At 43.2% G+C, this 23,585-nt stretch overlaps 2 protein-coding genes and 1 long non-coding RNA gene across 5 annotated transcripts in view; 2 read left to right on the top strand and 1 right to left on the bottom strand.

The window, feature by feature from the left end:
* LOC135394349 (uncharacterized) overlaps positions 1 to 2,045 on the top strand; it is a 104,312-nt gene extending 102,267 nt beyond the window's left edge. For all 3 annotated transcript variants that reach the window (XM_064625052.1, XM_064625051.1, XM_064625053.1), the window contains one exon: positions 1,189 to 2,045. In XM_064625052.1, coding sequence (XP_064481122.1) covers positions 1,189 to 1,299 — 111 coding nt within the window. In that variant the 3' untranslated portion in view covers positions 1,300 to 2,045. The remainder of the gene's footprint in view (positions 1 to 1,188) is intronic.
* Positions 964 to 21,198, bottom strand: LOC135394350 (uncharacterized protein KIAA0930 homolog). The gene is made up of 9 exons (XM_064625054.1): positions 20,931 to 21,198; positions 18,226 to 18,353; positions 17,708 to 17,809; positions 12,205 to 12,282; positions 10,406 to 10,507; positions 10,197 to 10,346; positions 8,450 to 8,669; positions 2,556 to 2,654; positions 964 to 1,482 (listed from the first exon to the last, which is right to left on the bottom strand). Exons 1-9 carry the CDS (start codon positions 21,004 to 21,006, stop codon positions 1,442 to 1,444), a joined length of 996 nt encoding a protein of 331 aa, XP_064481124.1. The 5' UTR covers positions 21,007 to 21,198; the 3' UTR covers positions 964 to 1,441.
* Positions 21,199 to 21,265: 67 nt separating this feature from the next.
* Positions 21,266 to 23,194, top strand: LOC135394351 (uncharacterized). Its single transcript, XR_010422851.1, has 3 exons — positions 21,266 to 21,437; positions 22,017 to 22,077; positions 22,486 to 23,194. It is a non-coding gene; the product is annotated as an uncharacterized LOC135394351 (long non-coding RNA).
* The last annotated feature ends 391 nt before the right edge of the window (positions 23,195 to 23,585 follow it).

Here is a 23,585-nt window from a genome sequence, read left to right on the forward strand (position 1 = left end):
GATAGCTTTGAAAGATGTGTCATTTTTTGTGTCCTCTGCTTCTCGCAGAGTGGGATACGTTCGGCTACTGAAAAAAAAAGGCACATAGCATACGCATAAAATTTGTTGATGAAGGTGCTTAACGGGACTATCGCATCAGGGAACTTATGTATGAGACCGATATGATAATGTTCGTCACAGCTTCACAGTCATCTTGGCCAAGTTTCTCTTCCGAAAACAGCTTACATATTAAATAAACGAGTTTTAAAGATTCACACTCCCTCTGCAACTAACACCATGATGACGTAAGCCAGTCACACGAATGGGAACGCAGCGCAGGCAATTGTCTCGCAGAGGCAGAGGTCGTCTGCTTGGCATTCGCATCACAATATAGAAATTGAAAAGTCCTCTGTAAATACACTGACTTTTGCTTACCAGTGTGAGTTCTGACGTGTCCATGTTGCGTGGAACATGGTGTTATGCTCATGACTGTACGAACATGTCAGACGCTAATCAGAAACAACATTGTGCAAGCCGATCACAGAGCAGACGCTGTCCCCTTCCGGCTCGCCCACCCACCTGTCAGTCAGTCGTTTGCCAAGGCTACCAAGGTCCCTCAAGCCGCTCCCAGATTGGTCCTGTCCGCGCTAACGTTTCTAGAGATGGAATCCCGGAATGCTCTCAATGTGTGTCGTCTGCTCTTGTCATGTGTTACATCAAACTGCACAGGAACAACGCCACCAATTCATGTTGGGTTTTCGGCGTTGTTATCAGTGATGGACACTGAGTAAAACGGCACTATAGTTTCAGAATTGACCAGGACGGATGCAATAGTCCTTTTAAGAGAGTTTACAGAACAGAGCACATCAAAGTTATTTTCGCATACTCTGCTGTGGCGTGCTGCTAGTGACTGGTGCTAAAAGTGCTCAAGAAGCATGTGTTAGCTTCACTGTTCTGTGTGGTATCAGGCTTAGAAACTATTGGTTTTGGTAATTTGGGTTGGTTTTAATCAGCCATGCACATATTCCGCACTCAATGTTCCAAGACATGTTTGACAAAAAGAAAGAAATGTTCTCTTTCACTGTGCAACTGTCGTAATATCAACAATACTAGCTATGCAGAAATAGCTACAATGTGCTCCTGTAGAAGTGTTCCAGCAAAACAAATACTACTAGTAATGGCCCTTAATACGTTGGACAATATTGCCAGGTGTCATGGAACCCCAATGGACTCTCTTGGCTGTTGAGTGGAGGACAGGCAGGCATTGTGCGTCTCTCCTGGCTGGGACGCCTGACAGGAAAGCGATCCAAACCACCATAAATGCTACTTAGCAGTGATCGCCGAGAGGGATCTTCTCATCGCACCGTGGCTAGGAGTGATCATCATGCTGTGGATTTCAAACCAGCCACATTATTTAAGTATGACCACACGTAATTTTATTGAATGACAATACAAAGAGGGACTAGAAAGTGAGCAGGGGACTCCTGCATGTATCCAGCAAGTCTGAAATGAAAATGAAAAGCAGTGAGAAATTTTCCCACCAGCATAATCTCTCCTGTGTAATTCAACTACTCAGAGCAGGTTACATTTTGGTTGCACTGTCTCTGTCCAGAGCTTGTATTTGCCATGGATTTGCAAGTTCTTGAGTCATTCCTTCACTTATTTAATACACTACACAAAAGCTATCTTCCACCATGATACATTTTCAACAGGAAACCTCGCAGTATGCAGTGTGATCTGTTTGTCTGACATTCAGATACAGCTAGTCATCATCATAAGTCATCCCCATGGATCATGCAGGAGTTTCACACAATTTTTGCGACTATGCATCTTAGCAAATCAAGACGCAAAGCGACCAGCATGCATCCCATTGGCGATATATTTAGATCCACCCAAAGTAGAGATGTCTGCTCATATCGCGGGTGTCTCCATCATGCTAAATGCGAAGGCCCTGTTATGTACCTATAAACAATGTTTGTGTGCAGAGCCCCTGCCCCCATGTGCATTGCCATTTGATGTACTGTGGGAGCTAATAAAGCTAGATATGTGGTATAATTAGCACCATGCTCAAACTGTCTAGGATTGATGCATATACACAAGTTATTGTGGTGGTACTGGTCTCCACAGATGGTGTTACACAAAATGATCTATGATGACCATCAAAGCATTAGCATCAGTAGCACGTCCTACCTGTACTTCATTACTCATTTGTGCTTTTTGGGCAAAAATAGCTTTAAATCATATCAAAATAAAGACATACTTCAATAGGCAGATTACAGCAAAATTATGTGAATATAAAACACACTGACACCTCTTGCTGTCTAAATTGCAGAAAGAGCATCTCTTGCCAGTAGTAATTAGGGGTTTTTGGCTGCCCTTTGTATTTAGCTATTCAAAGATGAGTAGCAAAGCCTCAGGCCAAACATGTAGAGGAGCCTACATGTGTAGCTGTTTATGAGAATCTTTTCAGTTAGTATGAAACTGTATGACTGAGAGAACTTGTTAGTTGATTTCCAGTATTTATATCTAGCACCATGCAAATGGCTGAGACACTGCGCAGTAACGTGTGACCTCACCAGCCACTATGTGGTGCCACGATATAGCCACATAGGTCAGTGCAATCCCAATGGGACCCCCATATTGCAACGGCTGTCTCCATCCACTGCCATCCAGTTCTGAAACAGCGTGAAAAATCAAATCACTCCAAGTGCGATCATGGCTGGCACTATTTCTTATTTGTACTAGATGTACCAAGCACACAGTCTCCTTTGTTGAATGCGGCCACTGTGCAACCAAGAGAATTGGACACTGTTTCTGACACAACTGAGCGGTGCATTTTAGCTTTATACTCTCTCTCTCCCATTCAAGGTGTCAAAAGAGGAAGGTGTCTATGTGAGGCATTCAGTTGTTTAGCAATTTACAAAACTAGACTATTATGGCAAGCCCTGTTATGCAGTCCCTCAAGCAGACGTATGAGAATGGAGATGTGTATGACTGTCCTGTGGCAAAAATGTCAATTACACAGGCACTAAGATGAGTAATACATAGCGCACTTGTGTTGAAACAAGATTCCAAAAGATGTAGTTTTGCTCTGCTTTCAAATAACCTGAGGCATGTGGTGTCCTCCACTACTAGTGGCAATATGTTCCATATGCTGCAGCTGAAATTAATGAGAAAGGAGCACCCAAAGTTACCCCTTGATGCAAGAGTTAAGTGTGTTAGTGAATTTCCTGACAGAATATACTGTATGTATATGCTAATGTCGAAGTGGGAATGTGTATAATGTATACATAAAAGGATAATTTTATACCAGACAGAGCTCTGTCATGAATGTCTGACATTGACAGCGCAAAAATCAGAGGATCAAGGAATTATACAGTCAAACTCCTTTACAACGAAACTCAGGGGACAGCAAAAAAAATTTGCAGTAAAGGTATTTTCGTTAAAAAGGATGTCCATTATTGGACCTATAGGGCTCCAGCGGGACCGCAAAAAAATTTGCTGTAGTGGTATTTTCGTTAAAAAGGTGTTCGCTATAAAGGAGTTTGACTGCATTACATTAAGTGATCTTTGTTGAAGCACTAATCTTTGGAAACTGGGGCCATATGGAAGGAATGCAGTACAGATGTGCCCGTTAATATGGACGATTTTTGTGAGGACCAAACGTTTTCAATGATTTTTCGTCTCATTAATATGGAAACTCGCTTTTCAGACAATGGACGGTCCAGCAAGGTACGAACCATATGTAGTCCATGTATTTTCGTCTCGTTATTATGTACGGTATCAGTAGGAATGGCAAGCCTCTCCCCACATTCTACAGGAAAACCTTTTAAAGTAGAACGTTCCATTGCACAAAGGGAGCTCCTTCATAGCCGTCCACAAGAACTATAAGAGGAAAGGGGGTATTTGTGGATATGATGAGCCTGGAAAATCCTGTATGACGTCATGACTGTTCCGAACACGTCCGCGGGCTATTGACGCTCGTGCAAGGTGTTAGTGCAGTCTCTCGGCAGCTTGTGAGAACACTGGCAGTACAGTTGTCAAGGAAAGTTGTCACGCTTTGGCGTCGATGACTTAAGCAACGCCAAGACAACGGTCACATCTGCTATGGCTCAAGCGGGACTACAAACGACTCTCAATTCTTTGGTGAAAATGGTGATGAGCAGCAGGCTCTACGTGTTGCTGACGTTTTGCTAAGCTTAAATTGATGTGCAACCAAGTATACCTGCAAGCAGGCGCTAATTCGGCAATTTTTTTCAATAAACCTCCATCATTGTTTTTTGTACGGCTGTGCGAATCCGAATATTTTAAGTCGAATCGAATATTGAATCGAATGAGGGAAAAAATTCCGAATACCGAATCTAATATCGAATATTCGTGCAAAATTTACAATATGTGACTTTCGCACTAAAAGTTTCCATTTTGTAGCCCATGGCTTTAGTGTAATTTTTCTGGCATTAACTGTCACAAGAGAGACATGCAATTCTTCTGTTTAAAGCCCCTAATCTTTAATTTCACATGAGAGTGCTTCCTGCTTTTCAGGTGAGCCTACACTTACTGGAGTACTGGAGTGGTTACCTTCATTTCAAAATTTTGTCAGGCAGTAGCATGTTATACGGATGAGGCTGTAATTGTTTCAGACAACCACAGGCCATTTGTGAAACAAACTAATTGGCATCCTGCCTCAGCTTTGCCATGAACACACTTTAGTTCCTTTGCACTCGTCCTAGGAAGTTGCACTACTGAAATTTTAGATGTAAAGGACATCTTTAAGACACCCTTCTTGTTCGTGGGCTGTAGTCATTATTCAAAAGTCCTAACTTTTTAAAGGCAACCTCACAGGCATCGAATCAAAGTCCCTCGTCGGCACCGCTAAACTGCATGTGGGAGGGGCGCCGCCCCTTCCACAGAGGATGTCTACAAAACTAACTTTGGATAACGTTATCTTAAACTAAGCACCATCCGGCCTGTGTTGGTCCTGCAGCAAGGGCAATTTCGTAAAGGAGGCTTCACCTCATGCACGGAAGCATCAGGTGAAGCCCACTTTCGGGTTGTGTCGCTCATATTCGTGGAATAGTCGAATATTCGAAACATCGAATATTGGATATTCGATTCCCGAATCGAATAGTTCGAGCGTTTGGTATTCGATTCGAATTCGAGAATTCGAATATTCGCACACCCCTAGTTTTTTGTTATCTACTTGGTATTAGTTTTTAAAATTTTCCGTTCCGAACGTGTTGTGGAAGCAGGTAACTTAACTTGATGATTAACACGAAAATTTTCGTAGAAAAAAAGACAATTGAACATCGCCGTGCGTGTTCCCATTCGACTCGCTCCTCCGGGTCAAACGAGGAGGAGAATGAAAAGAACGTCCTTGGTGACGTAATAAAAGTTGAAAGCGGCGACCGTGCTTCTATCCGGGTCAGTGATGACTGGTTTTCTTTTCTTTCTTTTCGCTTTCGTTCCCCCTGCTTTCTCCCTGTCAAGGGATGAATAAGTGAGGACCTTGATATTCCTGGTCGTGAAACCCCCGTTCTCGAAATTCATGTTCTGGAAATAAGGAAAACGAGGCGAAATGCTGCTTAGTAGGATGGTATGCCACGCTTAAGAACATAACATCACTATTTAACCACTCGAATTCAGGGTTTTTCTATATGTGTCTAAGTCGTCGAACGAAAGACACATTTTAACAGCCATTTTGCTTAGCAGAGCGGCATGTTGGTTAGTTAGTTGTGTGCTTGCAATATTATGGCTGGGTTAGTCACAGTTTGCCGTTGGCAGTTTTCCGCTCGCGACATGTGCATTTTATGGTCAGCTAAAATTTACGCTAGTCCGTGTTGTTTCAGTGCACGCTGACATGTCAGCGGACGCAAACTTAACCGGCGTTGTCGGTCACTATATGGTGGATGAAACTGATGCACAATATGGTGACAAAACAAATGGTGCTGAGCACAGATGAACTCAAACTTGCGTGTCTGCGTCGACCACATTTGTAGTCTGCATCGACCAATTCTCGTTTAGCTCGATGATTGGTAAGGTGACCACAAATTGTGGTGGTGTTATGACACTGCTTGGCTATGTTAGTGTGTAACTTAGGCAATGAATGTTCAACTCCTGATGCCACGATATGCCGGCGACGGCATATTGCGATAGATTTCGCTGGATTGTATCTGACAACGTATGGGCAAGAACACTCCTCCAGCTGAATAAGGAATTAACTGAATGGCTAACAAAGTTGCTAGTCGAAGTGACAGGCACTAGTGATCATAGCGAATTAGTGATATAGCAAATATTGGTATAGTGACATAGCAACGGAATTAGGGATCATAGCGATGCAGCGATCATTTTGAGGTGTGAACTGAAGCAGCGCTTAGTGATGCACTGTGTTTATACGTATTGCCACCAACAACACAACAACAAACAGTCACCACGATAACGAACAGTATACAAAACACAGACACAGACAGAACAGCGTTCAACTGGCACTTGAAGTTTATTTTCATAATCCACCTACTCCGGAAGGTCGCTTTAGGGAAAGCAAGTTCGAGCGGGGAGAAGTTGACCGATTTTTGGTTGACTTTGCTCGGGGAGTTCAATGAGGATGGCCTCCACAATCTCACGGCCTAACCTTGAACAGTGTCTGTAGGCCAATCTTCGTTTACTGTATCTGATAAACCAAAGAAAAAAGCAAAAAGAAACCTCTTCCACTGTTGCAGCGGGGTTCCGAGTGAAAAATAGCAGACGTTCTTCGAAACCAATCAGCGGCTCCACTTTTCCGACATCAAAATGACGCAAGCGGCTCGTTCCGGATATTGCCACCGTTGTGCACGGTTGCGATTCTCAAAATGGAATTCTGCGATATTTGTGCACCTGTTGATAGAATTACTTCGCATGGTTTTAATAAGCTTACGAACCGCTTGGTTAAAAAAATGGTAGTGAGTAAAGTGCTTTCCGAGCTCCTTTAATGTACTTTACAGTTAGCGGTATTCATTATTTATTCCTGAAAATAGTTTGAAGTGACGCTCTGTGTCACAAAAAGGTAGCGGGAAAAGCACCGTTGATCACATCACACGCCCCTTCTTATCTAGCTTTTTTATTACGATTTTCTTTCCAGAATATTTGATTGGCAGTTACACTCCAAAATAAGAAATTCACGGAATTACACTTTGCTTTGCAAACTACAGTTTTCCTATATGATTAGTGCAGCAAGCATTACAAGTAACAACAAGTACAAGTAAGCATTACAAGTAACGCGTTACGCACAAGTGTGAAGTATACAGATTGAGCACATCGAAAGCTGCAGTTTAAAGTAACACAGAAGTCATTTTTAATACCCTGCTTCCTTCCTATAAAACTGTTAAGTAGGCCAGTAAGATGCACCATGAGAGAGTAACTCACACCACAGTCATAATTATCGCAGAAACTGAATTTAAAGTACGCCGCAAAGAGCGACCTTGCGCAACGGTGGTGGAGAGCAGTACCAGCTTCTGTTCTGCCTGCGGCCTCGTGCTGACGCTACAGAGTCCACGCTCGCTGATTGGTTCAGAGCAATGTTGTCTGCTACTTAGCTGTCATCTGCTACTTGGCTGTTTGGGGCTCTGAAAAAGCATTGCTCCTGGTTCGGTCATGATTCGGCCGCTCCTTCTATCCCCAATTATCCGGGGGAACTGGCAAAACTGGTTTACGGTGGCAAAGGGACAGGATGCTGACCCCCACTGACCAGCAAACCAGAACACGTGGACCCTGTAACGCCATCAGTGATGTGGCATCATGCTTCTCCTCCTCATTATACACGGAGTGGCGAGTTATGGGTGAACGCACAGAGCTACGTTTATGCGATTTTTTTCTGGGAAACAAATTGCACACATCAAAACCTTTCGTGCTATTCGGTAAATTGACACACACACTTTCATCAGACATCTTAATCTGCAAATGTTTTGGATGGCCCTCTGTACTCCTTTGAGCAGTGAACACAGACCAGCTTCAAATTTTTACGTGAAGCGAATCTTCATACAGTAGTTTATGAGCATAAATAATCTCTGGCTCCTGAGAGAATGGTAACTAGCCGAAAATTAATCATAAACTTGGCCCAAAACGTGCACCGTTCTTGGGCTCTCACGTAGTCACCGGATTTGTTCTCGTTCCATTCTCGGACCCTTCCCCTCTAACGCCAGGCAAAGAAAGTGCAGAAATTATGTCTGTATGTGTCAGAAGGACACACGGAACAGACAACACTTTTTCATGTTTGGGCAAAGTTCAAGGCGCCCCCAATGCTCAAGAAAAGAAAATCTTGAGGAAAAAGGTTTATATCCTACATACACACCCCTAAGAGAATGCACACAATTTTTTTCAGCGAAATCTAAAAGGGTTGAGCTACACCCCTGGCTGGTTTGGGATGGAATGACCCAGCTGTGATTTCTTTCTTAAGCTCATCCACCTCTACGCTCTCACAGTATGGAGCAGGACCTACCATCACGCAAGTCAGCAGCCTCCACCTCTCCAAAGAGGTCGACCCCCTCGTTATGGGAGCGTACCTTGCGCAGATCAGGTGGTTGGCAACCCTTGGCCACGAGGCTGGGATCAGAAAGGCGCCGCCAGGGTTGCTCAGACTGCTGCAGAGCATCCCTCAAGGCCAGCTGGGCATGGCCCTTGCCTCTGGGGCCTCGTAGCCGCACAAAGGCGTACCTCCCCTGTTGAGATTAATACCACTCTGTTCTAGTTCCATACCAAATCGAACGAGCCAGTACATTTGATGTCTCCAATGAACGGGAAAAAAATATACATGTATGTTGAAGTCATTGGTGAGTTAGGGCAAATAAACGCTTTCGGAATTCTCTGTGCTATGTGGTTCAGGAAATAGGAGAGGAGGAAAAAACTGCCTCTCAGAAGACTATGTCGTCGTGCGCGGGTTTGAGCGTCCCCTGCAAGACTATTTCTTGTCGCATTATAGTGATTTCTTGCTCTAGCTTTAGACAACCTAGGACACAAAAGGCTTCTGCATTGGCAGTGCTGTGTTGGTTTTTGTTTATCAGGAAAAAATATCGAAGTTGCCTCAGAGGACCAAAAAGCACAATTTTCGCTGAAACTTTCCAGACGATGTACAAAATTAATAAGATCGAGCTTTATGCCGTTTAATTTCTTATTCATGGGGCTATCAAATAATATGGAACTTTCCAGGACAGATCATATTCCTGATAAAGCTCAATCTTATCTGTGTTGTACATCATCTGGAAAGTTGCAGAGAATATGGTGCTTTTTGGCACTCTGAGTCAACTTTGATAATTTTTCCAACATAAACAAAAACAGACACAGCACTGCCAGAGCAAAAAATCACTATAATATGACAAGAAATAGCCTTGCAGGGGACACTCAAACCCACATGCGACGACATCGCCTTCCGCGAGGCAGTGTTTTCAACCTCTCCTATTTCCCGGACCGTGTAGCGCAGAGAATTCTGAACGCGTTTATTTCTACTAACTCACCAAGGGCTTCAAGGTATATTTTTTTCCTGTTCATTCGAGACATGAAATGTATTGGCTTCTTTGATTTGAGATGGAACTTCCCTCTGGTTATCAATTACCTATTTCTGTCCAACCATCATTCACAATGGTCTTCCTGATACTTTATAAGCACACAGTGCTGGGTGAGCGGTTCAGATCCAACAGAAGCATTGTGGAGAACAGGGACAAGGACTGACGCAACACAGACACAGAACTGAAGGCACCAACCATAGGCAGTTGTCTGTGTTGCGTCTCCTTGTTCCTATTCTCTGCCGTGCTTCGTTTTGGTCCCGATATTTATTTGCTTTCCTTTATTTTCTGATAATAATTTCTCTGTGCCCTAGTACTTCCTTTACTAGACACTAGGAGTATTCAGTAACAAAATTTTACGAAACTTTGTTTAATCTGCCCTACTCGTGTGGGCAATTTATTTATTTATTTTTATTGCCCTCAGGGCAGAAGCACAAGATATGAGTTACATGGTGCCCCAGTGCCTTTCCTGCTGTTCCTTCTCTCATGCTTCATATTATGGAACACATCTTCCTCAAAATAACAAGCTAGATTGCAGTGCAGGATCAACATAACATAAATATGTTGTTGATTTTGGGGACAGATCAAAATAAGCAACAATGTTGAATGATAACTTTTTGTATGCCCATATTGGAGTAAATGTGAGAAGCTGTGGCAGAGAATCTGCATACTTTCAGTGCCACCTACCCCAGTGGCAGACCGCCGCAGGGCCTCTGGCCCAACAGAGCCCAGGAACAGGACTTTTCCACTATCCTCCACACCTGGTCTTTTGTGATAATGTGCCACCAGTTCAATGCAGACAAGCTCTCCGTCTCGCAGCCAGAGGTCACCAAACACCTGCATAGCTCAGCATGCACATGTAGCACAAAGAACCACACCTGTTTGTAACCACACACCTCTTCGTAGCTGTCCACAGTGAAGAAGATAGTGGGGTAGGTCATCTCTTCCGCTTCCCCCTTGTTTTCCATGCTGTGACGGCTCGGAGATGCGTACACTCGCTTCAAGTTAAGCATGCGTTAAAATACATCCTCCGAATGTACAAAGGGCAGGGACAACCCAATCGTGAAGAAAATCCCAATAGCCGTAAAGTCCTGGAACTTGTGCGCTGGCTCAAATACGCAATTTGGCTGTTTGAATGGCATGTAGAAGTCATATCAACAACAGCTTTATGATCAGCTAAATATGGCAGTCATCAAAAAAGTGTGCGTGTCCCTTTGTATGTTCCAGCCTCAGAACAATTACTTTCCATCATGTTTAATAGCTTTATGTTAGGGCAGTGGTTCAGCGTCAAAATGCCAAACATCGAAATCGTACACGTCCACAAGCTACAATACAGGAATAACACTGTCAAGAGCCAGCAACGTAGCATAGCCAAATCCACATCTTCCAATGGATGGAATGCTTGCCATCTGTCTCCTAATTGTGATCACCAAAACTACAACTCTGAGATTGCAGAACAGAGTCATTGTGGAGGTTGTAGCTATGTACTGCTCGTGACGGTTGTCTGGAATTAGTGTCCCACCATTTATCCCATCCTAAATCTCCAGGTGTTACAAGACCATTTGTTTCGAGTAATAAACATGTGCAGCATGTGGTCTACCTTTAAATACAATACTGGCACAACATTTGGGAGGGCAACCAAGGAAGCGCAGGCTGCAGACCAACTGGCATACCTGCCAACTTGGGAACATCCAAATTAAGGAGATTTCAAAAGCGCGCACGGGGGGGGTAGGAGAAAGCTGATGTTGGGTGACTTTTATTTGCATACGTAACACGAGCACACTTCACCCCAGAAGGCTCGTCGGGCACAAGTTTTGCAGCAACAGACTTTGCCCTCTCCAAGAAACTATCTGGGTGTCAAGCTGTGACTAGGCTATGACGCTTTCTCAAAAGAACGTGAGGTCACAAAACTGTGTCTCTGTTCTCTTTGCGAGGTACGCAAGGTCGAAACAGCTAGTGCAAAGGCACCTTTGCTGCCCGAAAACATGGAGGAAATGCACGGAAACTAGAAGTGCTAGAACTAGAACCATGACCAGAACACCTGAACTCCGTAACACAGAGGCTCCGGGAAGTGGCAGCACTGCCGACGGCAATTGGGCTGGTATTGGATTGACGTTTTCGTCTGTGTGCCCAGAGAAAAAGCAGGCGTTTGAGATATAGAGAGGGAAACTGCATTTTCCGGGAGATTTGCTTCTCGGCCGTACAATCGTACAAACTGGTCCGAATCCGGGAGTCTCCCGGATGAATGAGGAGAGTTGGCAGGTATGCACTGGTTGGCGATTTCAGACAACCATGTCGCGAGCATTTCCTCGCTAGAGCAGTGCATGTGAACTGTGTAACATGCTCTAGCCCTGTTGCTTGTACCCCTACAGCACGTTCCTCAAGGGCTCAAGTACACTGGATGGGATGTTATACTCAGAAACTACGATGTCTGAGTTTTTCAGACATAAGTTACTGTTCTTGCATTCTGGAATGGATGTTGGAACTCCAGGCTTCCAATATGTGGCTTAGGATAATCTTAGATCACCACTGCACATATTAATTCCATCAGTATAGCACCTAATTCTCCAGTGTTTTTTATACTTCCCATGGCTCCTGTATGGTTTCTGTACACACACGCTTCCTTATGCCCCCTCCGTGTGACCCAGCACAATACCTTCAAAGCAAATTTAAAGACGACGACCAAAGAATTTACCTGCGAACGCCGACGGAGAAGCTGCAAGTGGTCTGGACTGGTGCGCTTGCAGATGGCACATGTCACTGTGTACTCTACCTGTGAGAAGAATCGTGCGCATAAATAGTGCGCTTTGCGTGTGTGGAAAAGCAAGAAGCTACTTTCTACTTAGTAGTTTACAGTAGTCTGCCATGCAGTAACTATGTTAAGGTCTTGAATATTATTTACATACGACGACTGCTATCTTTCCAAACCAATTTCCCAGAGGGTGCTTGCTACGATTCTTAAATGGAACTCTTCTAGCTCATGGTCCCATCAATCCTTCAAGCTCTCTCTCTCTCGTTAACTGCACTGCAGTACAAGCTGGGAGTGCTACCAGCCATATCTGCTGCAGTATGAGTGATCTCTCTCTGCTGGCTCCCTACAGGGATGGATGCTTTCGGTCCCAGCCTCGCTTAGCTTTTTAAAAATTTATTATTATTTATTTGTAGTACTTCTGGCGATTGACTCGCCGTGGAAGGAGGGACATACAAATGCATGAATAAGAACAGTGCGCATATTCCAGCACCAGTACAAACATAACAGAGTACAACAACAACAAAAATAGCAGAGGGGAAACACTATACCAACAAACATGAATCTGTACTCAAAATATAAAAAAAGGAAACACGATCATGAGTCACGACAAAGCTCAGTAATACATGAGACAAAAGAAGGGAGGGTGTCGCAGTCAATGACCGTCTGGTGCAACCTATTTCATTCATCGATGGTTTTATGGAAAAAGGAGTACCGTAAGCAGTTTGTTTTGAAGCAATGTTGCACCAAATGTTTGGTGTGCTTACTGCGACGACTACCAGTGTCGGAGAGTTACAAGTACTTGGCCTTGATGAATGCAAGCTTCGTCGTTAAGTATGGACCAAAGAGTTTTAAGGCACATTATTTTGTTCCCGACATGAAAACTCAGAAGCCCTGCTGACTGGAGCATTTGAGTTGGTGAGTAAAAACGGGATAAATTATTGTACACGAAGCGAATAGCTCGTCTTTGAATCATTTCAAGCTCTTTTGAGAATGGCATACACTCATTCCCTGCCCGCGTCAGCTATCACGTTCACTCTGCCGGAAATATAACCAATTACTGAGTAATCGATTACTCGAAAAATTACTAAAAAATATAATTGATTACAAGTAACGCGTTACGCACAAGTGTGAAGTATACAGATTGAGCACATCGAAAGCTGCAGTTTAAAGTAACACAGAAGTCATTTTTAATACCCTGCTTTCTTCCTATAAAACTATTAATTAGGCCAGTAAGATGCGCCATGAGAAGTAATTCACGCCACAGTTAATCACGCCATAATTATCGCAGAAACTGAATTTAAAGTATGCCGCAAAAAGGGACCGGTGTGGGCAACGGTGGTGGAGAGCAGTACCAGCCTGTGATTTGCCTGTGACGTCGCGCTGACGCCTAAGCTGTCGTCTGCTACTCGGCTGTCCGGGGCTCTGAAAAAGCCTTTCTCCTGGCTCGGTCATGATTCGGCCGCTCCTTCTATCCCCAATTCTCCTGGGGAACTGGCTTACGGCGGCAAAGGGACAGGGCGCTGACCCCCACTGACCAGCGAACAAGAACGCGTGGACCCTGTAACGTCATGTTTATGTGAGTTTTTCTTTTTTTCTGGGAAACAAACTGTATACATCAAAACCTTTCGTGCTACCAGGTAAATTGACACACACACACTTTCATCAAATGTCTTAATCTGAAATTTTTAGGATGGCCCACTGTACTACTTTAAGGCTTTTATTCCCGGAATGGGAGTTAGCCTACTTTTCATATACTCATGGCCCCCTTTCATCCTCCCTTCTAAAGGAGAGTGAGTAAGGTTTTTAGCTGTCGCGTTTGTAGTCGCTGTCTTCGACTGTCGCGTCTTTTGCCTGCCGCTGTTTTCCCCTACTCGCGATTTTTGGTGTCGCGATATTTGTGTGTCGCTAATGCTTCCTATCGCGATTTTTGTCTATCGCGGTTTTTGACTCACGGTTTTTGCTGTCGCGGTTTTTGACTCGCGATTTTGACCCAGAACCTCTTTTATTCTCGTTCTAACTTCCAGAAACCAAACGAGAGACCCATAGTCAATTACCGAACGTACTAAGGTTTCATAGGCAATAAGTTTCACATGTTGATCGGCATCGCCAAGATTTCTCCTCAACATACACAGCTTTCTACTGGTCCTGCTGATAACATCATTTATATGTTGGTCCCACTTCAAATCTTCGCTAAATGTAAGACCTAGGTATTTATGTTTGCCAGCTTACTATTGCCAACATTTCTTTTTTTAGTTGTTATTTTCATGCGCACACTTTTCTGCGTATTAACAGATACCTGCCAAGAGTCGCACCAACTTTTAACGGAGTAAAGACATGTTTGCAAACATTCCTGGTCTTTACGTGAACCTACTTCCCTGTACAACACGCAGTCATCTGCAAACAATTTCATACTAGAGGTAACTGCATTGGGCAAATCATTTACATAAAGTGGGAAGAACAAAGGCCTAAGGAACTCCAGAGCTTATATTTGAAACACGTGTGTTTATACCATCAAGGTGTACAAACTGTTGCCTTTCAGTAAGGTATGATTCGATACAGGATATAAGTTCGTTATTATTAAAAATTGAACAAAGTTTTAAGAGTAGCTGTGAGTGCAACACCCTGTCAAAAGCTTTTTTCGGGTCAAGAAAAATCTCGTCCACCTCTTTGCAACCATTAATGGACATGGCAATATCATGTGCAAACTCAATAAGTTTGTAGGTAGTAGACAAACGCTTTCGAAAACCATACTGGAGCCCACTTATCACATAATGTTCTTCAAGGAAACTAGACAAGTTACAGTATACCATGTGCTCCAAAATCTTGGAACTTGACAGCAATGAAATAGGTCGATAACGCCTCAGATTTTTTTGGAATTAGAATAACTTTTGCAAGTTTCCAAGCACGAGGAATGCACCCTGAGTCATATAGTTTCCAATATATCAACTGTAAACAGAGAAATCCACCCTGCGTAGCGCCTCAAGAAACCGTTTGGAATCCCATCGGGTCCTTCGCTCTTTTTTTATGTTTTAGCTGAGCAGAAGGGATAAGATGGCAGGAGAGCTGAAGACCACATCGGGGATTGGAGGAATTACCTTCCCAACACTATAAGGTAGGCTCACATTTTCATCAAGAGACGAGACTGATGATTCACTGAGACGAGATGATCATTAAATGAGTCTGCAGTGTGGCTCATCGAGCCCTCCAGCACATTCCATGCACTTTTATTTACCATCAGAACGATGACTACTAATGATGATACTACGATGACGACTTCTCTTATGAAGAGATGATGGCTAAATGCTTAAAGCATACTTCAGAACTAGCAGGCAGAGATAAATCAGTTTTCAGCTCCCAGTTGGAAAGCATCAGGTTTGTGGTAAACTTTGTTAGGTTACAGACCTGAAACAATTGCATTTGGAGTGACATATCTAGTAGTATTAAAGGGGCTATGACAGGTAACCCCAGGTTTTCCCTGATAAACGTAAAAGATGGTTCTTTGAACTACATGAAACTGCATTGAAAGTTTCACAGCGAAGGGTGTGACAAAAGCAGAAAAAATGGACACAGTGAGTTCCGAAACTCGTGCGGCACCGACGTCACGGCCCTCGCCGCCGCCAGTGGGGCAGCGCACGAGAGGTCACATGCTTACGGCTGCCAATGGAAATGGACACAGCTCTGAGCTCTCTGATGTCTGTGCTTTGCTCAGGAGTGTGTTCGGGGGCTTGTGTCTCGTTAAGTACGACAAGTAGAAGAAGAATTCTTTTTGCATCAGTATTCTGGCGTGCAGTACAATGCATCCATGATGTAACGAGCCACATCTATGAAAGTGTCCCAACCCCATCAAGCATCACAAAGGTGCTGCTCACTTAATAGTACAAAATTCTGACAAGTGAAGTCCACAAAAAAAGAAAACAAAAGAAGAAGAAACAGTGTCACTGCACTCTGTCATATGATCATTTTTTGCACCTGTCGCTAAAATTAAGTAGATGCCTTTGAAGGGATCACCCAATACAACATTTTGATAATTTCTTGCTTCAAGCCACAATATAGATTGAAAGACTATATCTTCATTATTGCTATGATTCCTCTTTTCACAACGGCCAAGCTGGGAAATTCACGTGGGAACTCAGTTCTGCTGCCAGTTTTAATGCGCAATGCATTTTTATCCCACCTAACTAGGAACCTGAATGGCGTGCATGGTGCCCATTGACACATAGGTCTATCCACTACTAGGCATTGAAACATCTGAAACAATTGAAATCTTCATGGCCCGAGCAGGGCTTGAACAAGGATGCTTTGATATTGAGGCTCACGGGATGTGTGGTGCAACTTGACGTACCATGGTATGACCACAGTTTCTCTTTACAACAAGATTGACCATACCATGTTATTGGATTAATCGAACAGTTTCCTCAATCTAGCTGCATGTGCAGGGGAGATGACGGTGTTGCAAAATGGTGTGTACAAACGTAGAGTGGACTGGGGAGGTTCCAGGGAATACTGGAGCTGCATGGGCTCCAGGGCAAAGGAAGCGAGAGTACAGCAACTTGTATGCAGGGGTGCAGAAGGAGAGGGCAAAAGAAGGTGTAACGATACCGCTCGTCGACACTGCCGTCACACTTACAGAAACACGCCAAATAAGCCACGAGAAAATGGAAATTTAACTTCACTATGACTTTGCGAAAGCAAGTCAATTCCTCTTGGAGATAGCCATGTCGACTTCGTTTGTGCTGACCCATCATACTGTGCTTCCTGAAACTCAAGGAAATGCCTGCTTCTAGTGTACATCAGCAAGCTTGCTTTATCCTACTTTGTTCATGAAAAATATAAGCTCGATCTATATTAGACAATCCGTATGCTATTGCGTTATGCCGGCAAAACAGATTGTCTCTGTGCCAGCGATAAATCTTGTTCTCAAAATGTGTTTTCTTCCTTAACACTGCAAAATAACAGACTACCGATACTTATGCTACATTAAATGTTAAAATGTTACGTTACTTTAAACGAGGGAAGGGTAACACAATTGATCTCAAGCACATCCCAAACAGTCCAAAACACGACCATCAGAAATGAAGCCTTTGCGAAGTATTTGTCTTGCCGAGTGATAAATGTGGATAATGATGACCAATATAGCTCTAAGACAGGCGAAAGTACCACGTGCCCCCCCCCCCCCCCCCCCCCCCCCCCCACACACACACACATACACACAACTGCTGTTGCACCACCCTGACACCACAAGTTACAGGTAGTACTACATGGCAGAGCAGAGCTTATTGCAGTTGTGAGTTTAAACTTTAAACTTCGAGGGCCAGCAGTATGTATTTATGTATGGCCCTGCCTGTAGGTCTGTGAGCATCCAATTAGCCAGCACTAGTTTGTTTGTGTCACAAGCAAGTACATTATGCACTGCTGTTGTACTACAAGAAAGTTTAGGCTTACGTACTTGTTGCACAATAAGGTTTAGGTAGACTGTCTCTTCCCAGTCAACTTGGGGCTCTGCCAAAGGAAGCCTCTTGGAGCCTCTTCTGAGTACTTCTACCCATGTCTGTGCCCAAACATTAACAACTTCAAACCTTATGACACTCAGAGTATTTTCAGCCTCAACAAAAACAAAATGTGCAATTAAACCTCCTAAGGCTCATCTCTACATTTTACTGCCCATGTAAAGCCAAGCACACATGCTAAACTAGTGCACTGTTTGCAGAGAATGGCATTTCCACTGCACTTTCAGGTCCGCTCCTTTCTGTAAGCTCTTAGTAAGGTCGTACTTTTGTTGTACTGTAACAGTTAGCATAACAGATATGACACTGCAGCTGCTGGCTGCAGATCACAGCTCCATCTTACTTAACTGTCACAAGTCACGCAATTCTAAATTTTCCATGAAACTGGCTCATATACGAAGCGTTAGTCACTGCAATTTCCACTTTTTAAGATTTGTAATCATATACTTCGAGATCTTACCTCTATCTTTGGTATGTATCGAGAGTTACGTGTGCATTTGTGTACAAAGAACACCAGGTCATCCTCCTGGTCGTGAACGCAGAGGAAGTAGCGGACAAACGCTTCTACCCAGAATCTTGTACGACAACCTGCAAAAGTCATTTTGTTTCTGAGGTGTCATCATTTTCAAATTAGAAAAAAAAAAAAGAAAGGAATCTGGCCTTGCTTGACCAGCTCATTGAATCTCTGCTCACTAATACAAAGCATGTTGTTCCAAACATGGCCAGGGACACCTGTGTTTGGTTGTAAAACTTGCTTAGACACGTCCTCAGCAATGGACGTTCAACACTGTGCTGAGATTCTAGTGTACGTTAAAGCGACAGCATGGAAACAGACCAAACCTAAACAAATGCTGTTACATACTTTCTCACAGTCACTGTGCAAAATATTTCAATTAGATTTGCAGCCATTATTTGTAATTGATTATTTTATTCGGCATCTTTGCTACCGTGGTGTCAATCTTAGTAGCTCTTAGTTTCTGTCCTGTCAATCAGTCAAGCCATCGATTTGAAGTGAAACTTGCTGCTAAAACAGTCGTCAATCTCCTTTATCTCAGTTGGGCACCCTCGTAATGTCTGTGAATGGGTGGTAGCTTCATCACCGTGGAACCAAAACTGGATGTGACAGGCTGTTGATTTACCTCGTTTATCTTAAAAAAAACTACCACACCCTGCTGGATGGAACTTTGCATTTGATATCATCTGTACATCAGTTACAGTTGAACACAAGTCTAATCTCAAAACTAGTCGAGAACTCCAGCACCCTCAGGTGAGTGAAGTGAATCTGTGAACCAACCACAGTGGCATCGCTTGCATAGTTATAAATAGGGCCCGGATTTTTAGCACAAAAAAAGGCCCCAAATAGGTAGGCATTTGAGCCCTGAAAAGCACAAAAATAGGCAGTAAACAAAGAAAATAGGCACATTCTCCTGAAGATGTATATTGACTTTCATGTAAACCTTTTCATCTATGCAATGCTGCTGCTCGCGCTTGTTTAAATAATATCAGCTCTTTGTGCAAGAATACTTCTATGCGTGGGGTCAATCCCAGGATGTTACCACCGCTCACTGATTTTAGCCGTTCATCGTCCTGAAAGTGCACCAAAAACAAATCATGTTTTCAGCTCTGAAGGTTTGAAAATGCCAAGAAAGGCTGCATGTCTTGATCCCTTCTGCAATGTGAATATCTTCTAGCTAATCAAAGTACTGAACAAAACCAAAGTGAATCCAGATACTGGAAGAGATGCAACCCACGGTAGTGAATAAAAAAACAAAACAATGTTATGTCATGGAGCACATATATCATGGAGCACGGACCTAATATGGCACACTTGCAAACGGTGCTTCTACCGCGCTCGTCGGAGGCCAAAGTGCACAAAAAATGGCGCATAGTTAGCACCCTGATTCTTTGTTTTTGTGTGTAAATATATATTACAGTCATGAAGAGGTGGACAAAGAGGGCCTGGCAAGGTTAAAAAAAGGCAATTAAGGAAGGAGATCGAGAAAAAGGCAGGCAAACTGAAAAATGGCGCGTTTAGGCACTTTTAGGCATTTGTAGGCAAATGCCTAAAGCTTCGGACCCTAGTTATAGCATGGTGTAAAGCCACGAATTACAATTTTCTGAAAAAGGAAACCTAAAGTGTTCATTGCTTTCGTGTTTATCTATGTAGCTTGTCTGTGGGTATTCAGTAAGTACCAGGCCTAAGAAATGTCCATTACGGGGACAATAACGTACCTTTACTTTCCAACAGCCCCCAACAAACATCATTGTACTTAAAAGGGTAGAAAATCCAGTGAATGCAAAAGGAAATGTTAAGGGAAGTGTCTCAGGATGAGAGCTGCCGACATTTGAAACAGACGGTTCTTCTGAAGATATATCGGAGGCTCTCGTCCCGAGACACTTCCCTTAACATCAATGTGCTTAGCGAGTTACCTGGCTCTTGAAAGAAAGTTTTATCATAATGTTGAAAATGATATTCGACAACTCCCTCATGCTCAGTTAAAGAATGATTGATTAAATGGTACAAGCAGTGGGATCCGAACCCCATTCATTTTATTTCGTGTCATTTTATCTTTAATCAAAGTATACCACTGGTCCTTCAGAGGCATACTTGTTTTGTTTCATTACCTCAGCTCATCATTGAGAAATCAGTTTGAATAGAACGGCATGCGCTCTGAGTAGGCCACCGCCTTTAAGGCAACAGTGACAGCACGTGCTCGAATCACTCGTATCACGAATAGATTGGGTAGAGAGAAAGGACAACAACCGATAATCTTGTCTCGGGTGAATAAGTTGGGAAACGCAATGTGTTGTTTAGAAAAAGTACCCAAAACCTACGCAAAGCAAGACGAGAAAAACGAAACGCATAGGCTCTGTGACGTCTACCCTCAATGATTATTGTGTGGGCAGCTACAAGATTTGTAAGTGCCTCTCTGTTTTTCCATTGGGACACGAGAGCATCAGTCGCTCCATAACATCACTGATATGTTGACATGACACACTTGTCAAGCAACTGCCTTGTGTTCCTTTTTTTCTTCCTCTCGTATAAATGTTCACAAAGTTAGCTTGCGTGCCAGTGTTTCAAATTTTTACAGCCTGTCACCTTTCGCGTGAACGGTGAAACAAGCAGGAAATTCCCAGCTGTACAGATGTACACCCCACACGTACCCGGCGTCGTACTTGTGCACTGTCCATCCCTGTGCGCGGAGATCTCCGACAACAGACCCCTAACGCTGTCAGCCATTAACAATACCTCCGAACATGGTATAACGAATACGATATGCGACTGTTGGACATATCCGTCACAATCACAGCACGATCTCACGGCTGGCTGGATGCCCGATCACGATGATCGTATGGGGTTGTTCCTAGCCCTCTTGTCTATGCGTCAGCCCCACAAGATGACGAGACCGAGTACCAAGGTATATATATATATATAAACAGGCACGGTTGCCAGGTGCCACACTCGTCTCCCGCCAAAACAGATTCAGAAAATAGCCCAAACCACTGATCTCGATTGTAAAAGGCTGGATCGCGGATAGGGAGCGCGAGCGTGAAGAAACCGGCCGCCATCTTACGGTGCCGACAACAGCCGCCGCAGCGATCATGGCAACTTCTTGCAATTACGGTCGTACCAACCGTACTGGCAAGGTTACAGGGCCTAAACTTATACAGGTGAGTAACTCTTCATCAAGGAATAAATAGGCGTCCATTCTGTACATTTATTTGACCATTATGAAGTGTTTTTTTGCCCAAAACGAGCACTGGATGCAGGTTGCTTGATCGCCCTTCCGACGTTCAATCGAGCACACTTGCATTTTACCCGGCGGCAAATACAGTTTGAGTGCATAATATGCTTGAAAGAACATGTTACACTACACAGGTAGTGTTGTCATCAACATATGTGCGAACACTCGAGCGCTTTTTTGCATGCATTGCTAGCATGGTACACGGTGTTCTCTGCGGAAGCAAGTGCCACATTCATTTCTTTGAATTACCTTCGCGCACAAGTTCGGTATTACGTCATAATAAGACCACGATTGTCACATTTTTTCATGCATTGGTATTGTTTTGTGCCTTGGTTTGATTTGTGACAAAGAATCCTACGTAACGGTGGTGTGGCGCGACTTGAATAACGCCTTTGTGTCTGAGCCATGGTCTGAGCTGTGTCGTCAGCTTGTTACGATAGTAATAATTTGTAGCGTGTCGTGCTATTTGTAGCAGTTTTAAGGCAAAAGTGGTCTCTCAATACAGGTTTCGTCATGAGGGCTGCCCAGTGAATAATCTGTGCAGTGTGATACGGCTGGGTGTACAGGTAAGTATCACGTTCCTCATCCACTGGTTTCTACTTTACAGGAAGGAACAACCTCAGTGCACGCACTGTGGTTAGCCTCTCTCAGTTTTGCATATTTTCTTACATGTTCACATCAGAAACACACCTTACACTTTAGGCTCCTTAACCCAGCAATATAATAATTAGAGATTATAATTCTTTTTAGAAGAGTTCCCCATATTCTTTTTAGAATAGTTTTTAATCTTTTTAATTATTAGAAGATACAGGGATTGTAAACCATGTTTTAAACTGATGTTTTAACATTTGTCCAATGCATTTATTAAACAACATATTCATTTTTAACTGGTTGCACCCAAACCAATGTTCTGATGTATTATTTCCTTTGTTGTCGATGCACCATAAAAGTTGGAATAATCATCATCAATGCAGGTTACTTCACAGCTGCCTCGACATACTCAAGAAATGGGTGCAGAACCTGCGTAATGCCCGCAAACTTTGACTACCACAGCATCTCCAGAAAGTAAAGGGATATGTGTCACATGGGATTTTTAAAGGCATTCACAGTATATAATACCTTGTATGAACTGTCGTAGATCTAAGCAGCTTCTACAGTACACTCTCAGAAATTAAAACTTGTCAGGGAACTGTGATAATTGTTTTAGTTAATAGGCATGCACATATATGCTATAAGAAGACAATTATTTATTGAGAATGCGCTTCTCTGGCTACTCATGTTGTTTACATCTACTGTTGATCACATTCATTTATCACATATTATATTCTTATATATTATTATTATATTATCACATATTCGATCACATTAAATTTAAAATTTAGCATATATGAGAAAATATCAGTGGGGAAGTTGCTATTCATTGCTCATTCCAACCTAAAATCGAGTGCTACAAATTTAGAGAGCGTACCTGACCATTGTCATTCCTAAAATATATATTGCCATTGTAGCAAGGTCACAAAACAATAAATGTAGCGTTTTGCGACCTCCCTGCACGTTCATTGTATCCTGAAACGCATAAGTGCAAGAAATAAATCTTGAACTTGAATAAACTTGATGTTGTATAAACTTGACATAAAATGTTGAATAATATAATGAATGATATAAAATATTGAATAAACTTGAACTCGTATATTCTCTTTACTCATCATCAGTGATCTTCATTACAAAAGCATATCGTGTTAGACTTTTTTTGTTTGCGTTTCACAGACTGGGTACACGAGGGCCAAAATGACAAAATCACAACTGTTTCAACCTCCAAATAGTCCTGTTGCAATTTGAAGACCATACGTGGAGCTGCATTGTTTGGAACATGCTCCACATAACAAGCATGACAAAGTCAGCACTGGATAGCAGGACCGACAACAACGATCAACGCCTGCAGAGCAATAAATACTCACAATCTCCGTTGCCTCCCATTGTTTTCTATGGGCGCACACTGCGTTTTAGGGCCTCCCAACATGGCGGCCCGAATGCACGCCTCTCCCCCGCGAGCCCCTCTCCCATGCGCCATCCA

Source organism: Ornithodoros turicata, chromosome 5 (assembly GCF_037126465.1).
Source record: "Ornithodoros turicata isolate Travis chromosome 5, ASM3712646v1, whole genome shotgun sequence".
Lineage (NCBI taxonomy): Eukaryota > Metazoa > Arthropoda > Arachnida > Ixodida > Argasidae > Ornithodoros > Ornithodoros turicata.

Excerpts from the sequence above, each read along its gene's own strand:
- LOC135394350 (XM_064625054.1), bottom strand. The coding sequence starts at position 21,006 with ATGGCTGACAGCGTTAGGGGTCTGTTGTCGGAGATCTCCGCGCACAGG. Across the intron at positions 10,347-10,405 it reads CTGTGGACAGCTACGAAGAG|GTGTTTGGTGACCTCTGGCT; the intron begins GTGTGTGGTTAC and ends TGAGCTATGCAG. Across the intron at positions 2,655-8,449 it reads GGCTGCTGACTTGCGTGATG|AACTGGATGGCAGTGGATGG; the intron begins GTAGGTCCTGCT and ends ACGCTGTTTCAG.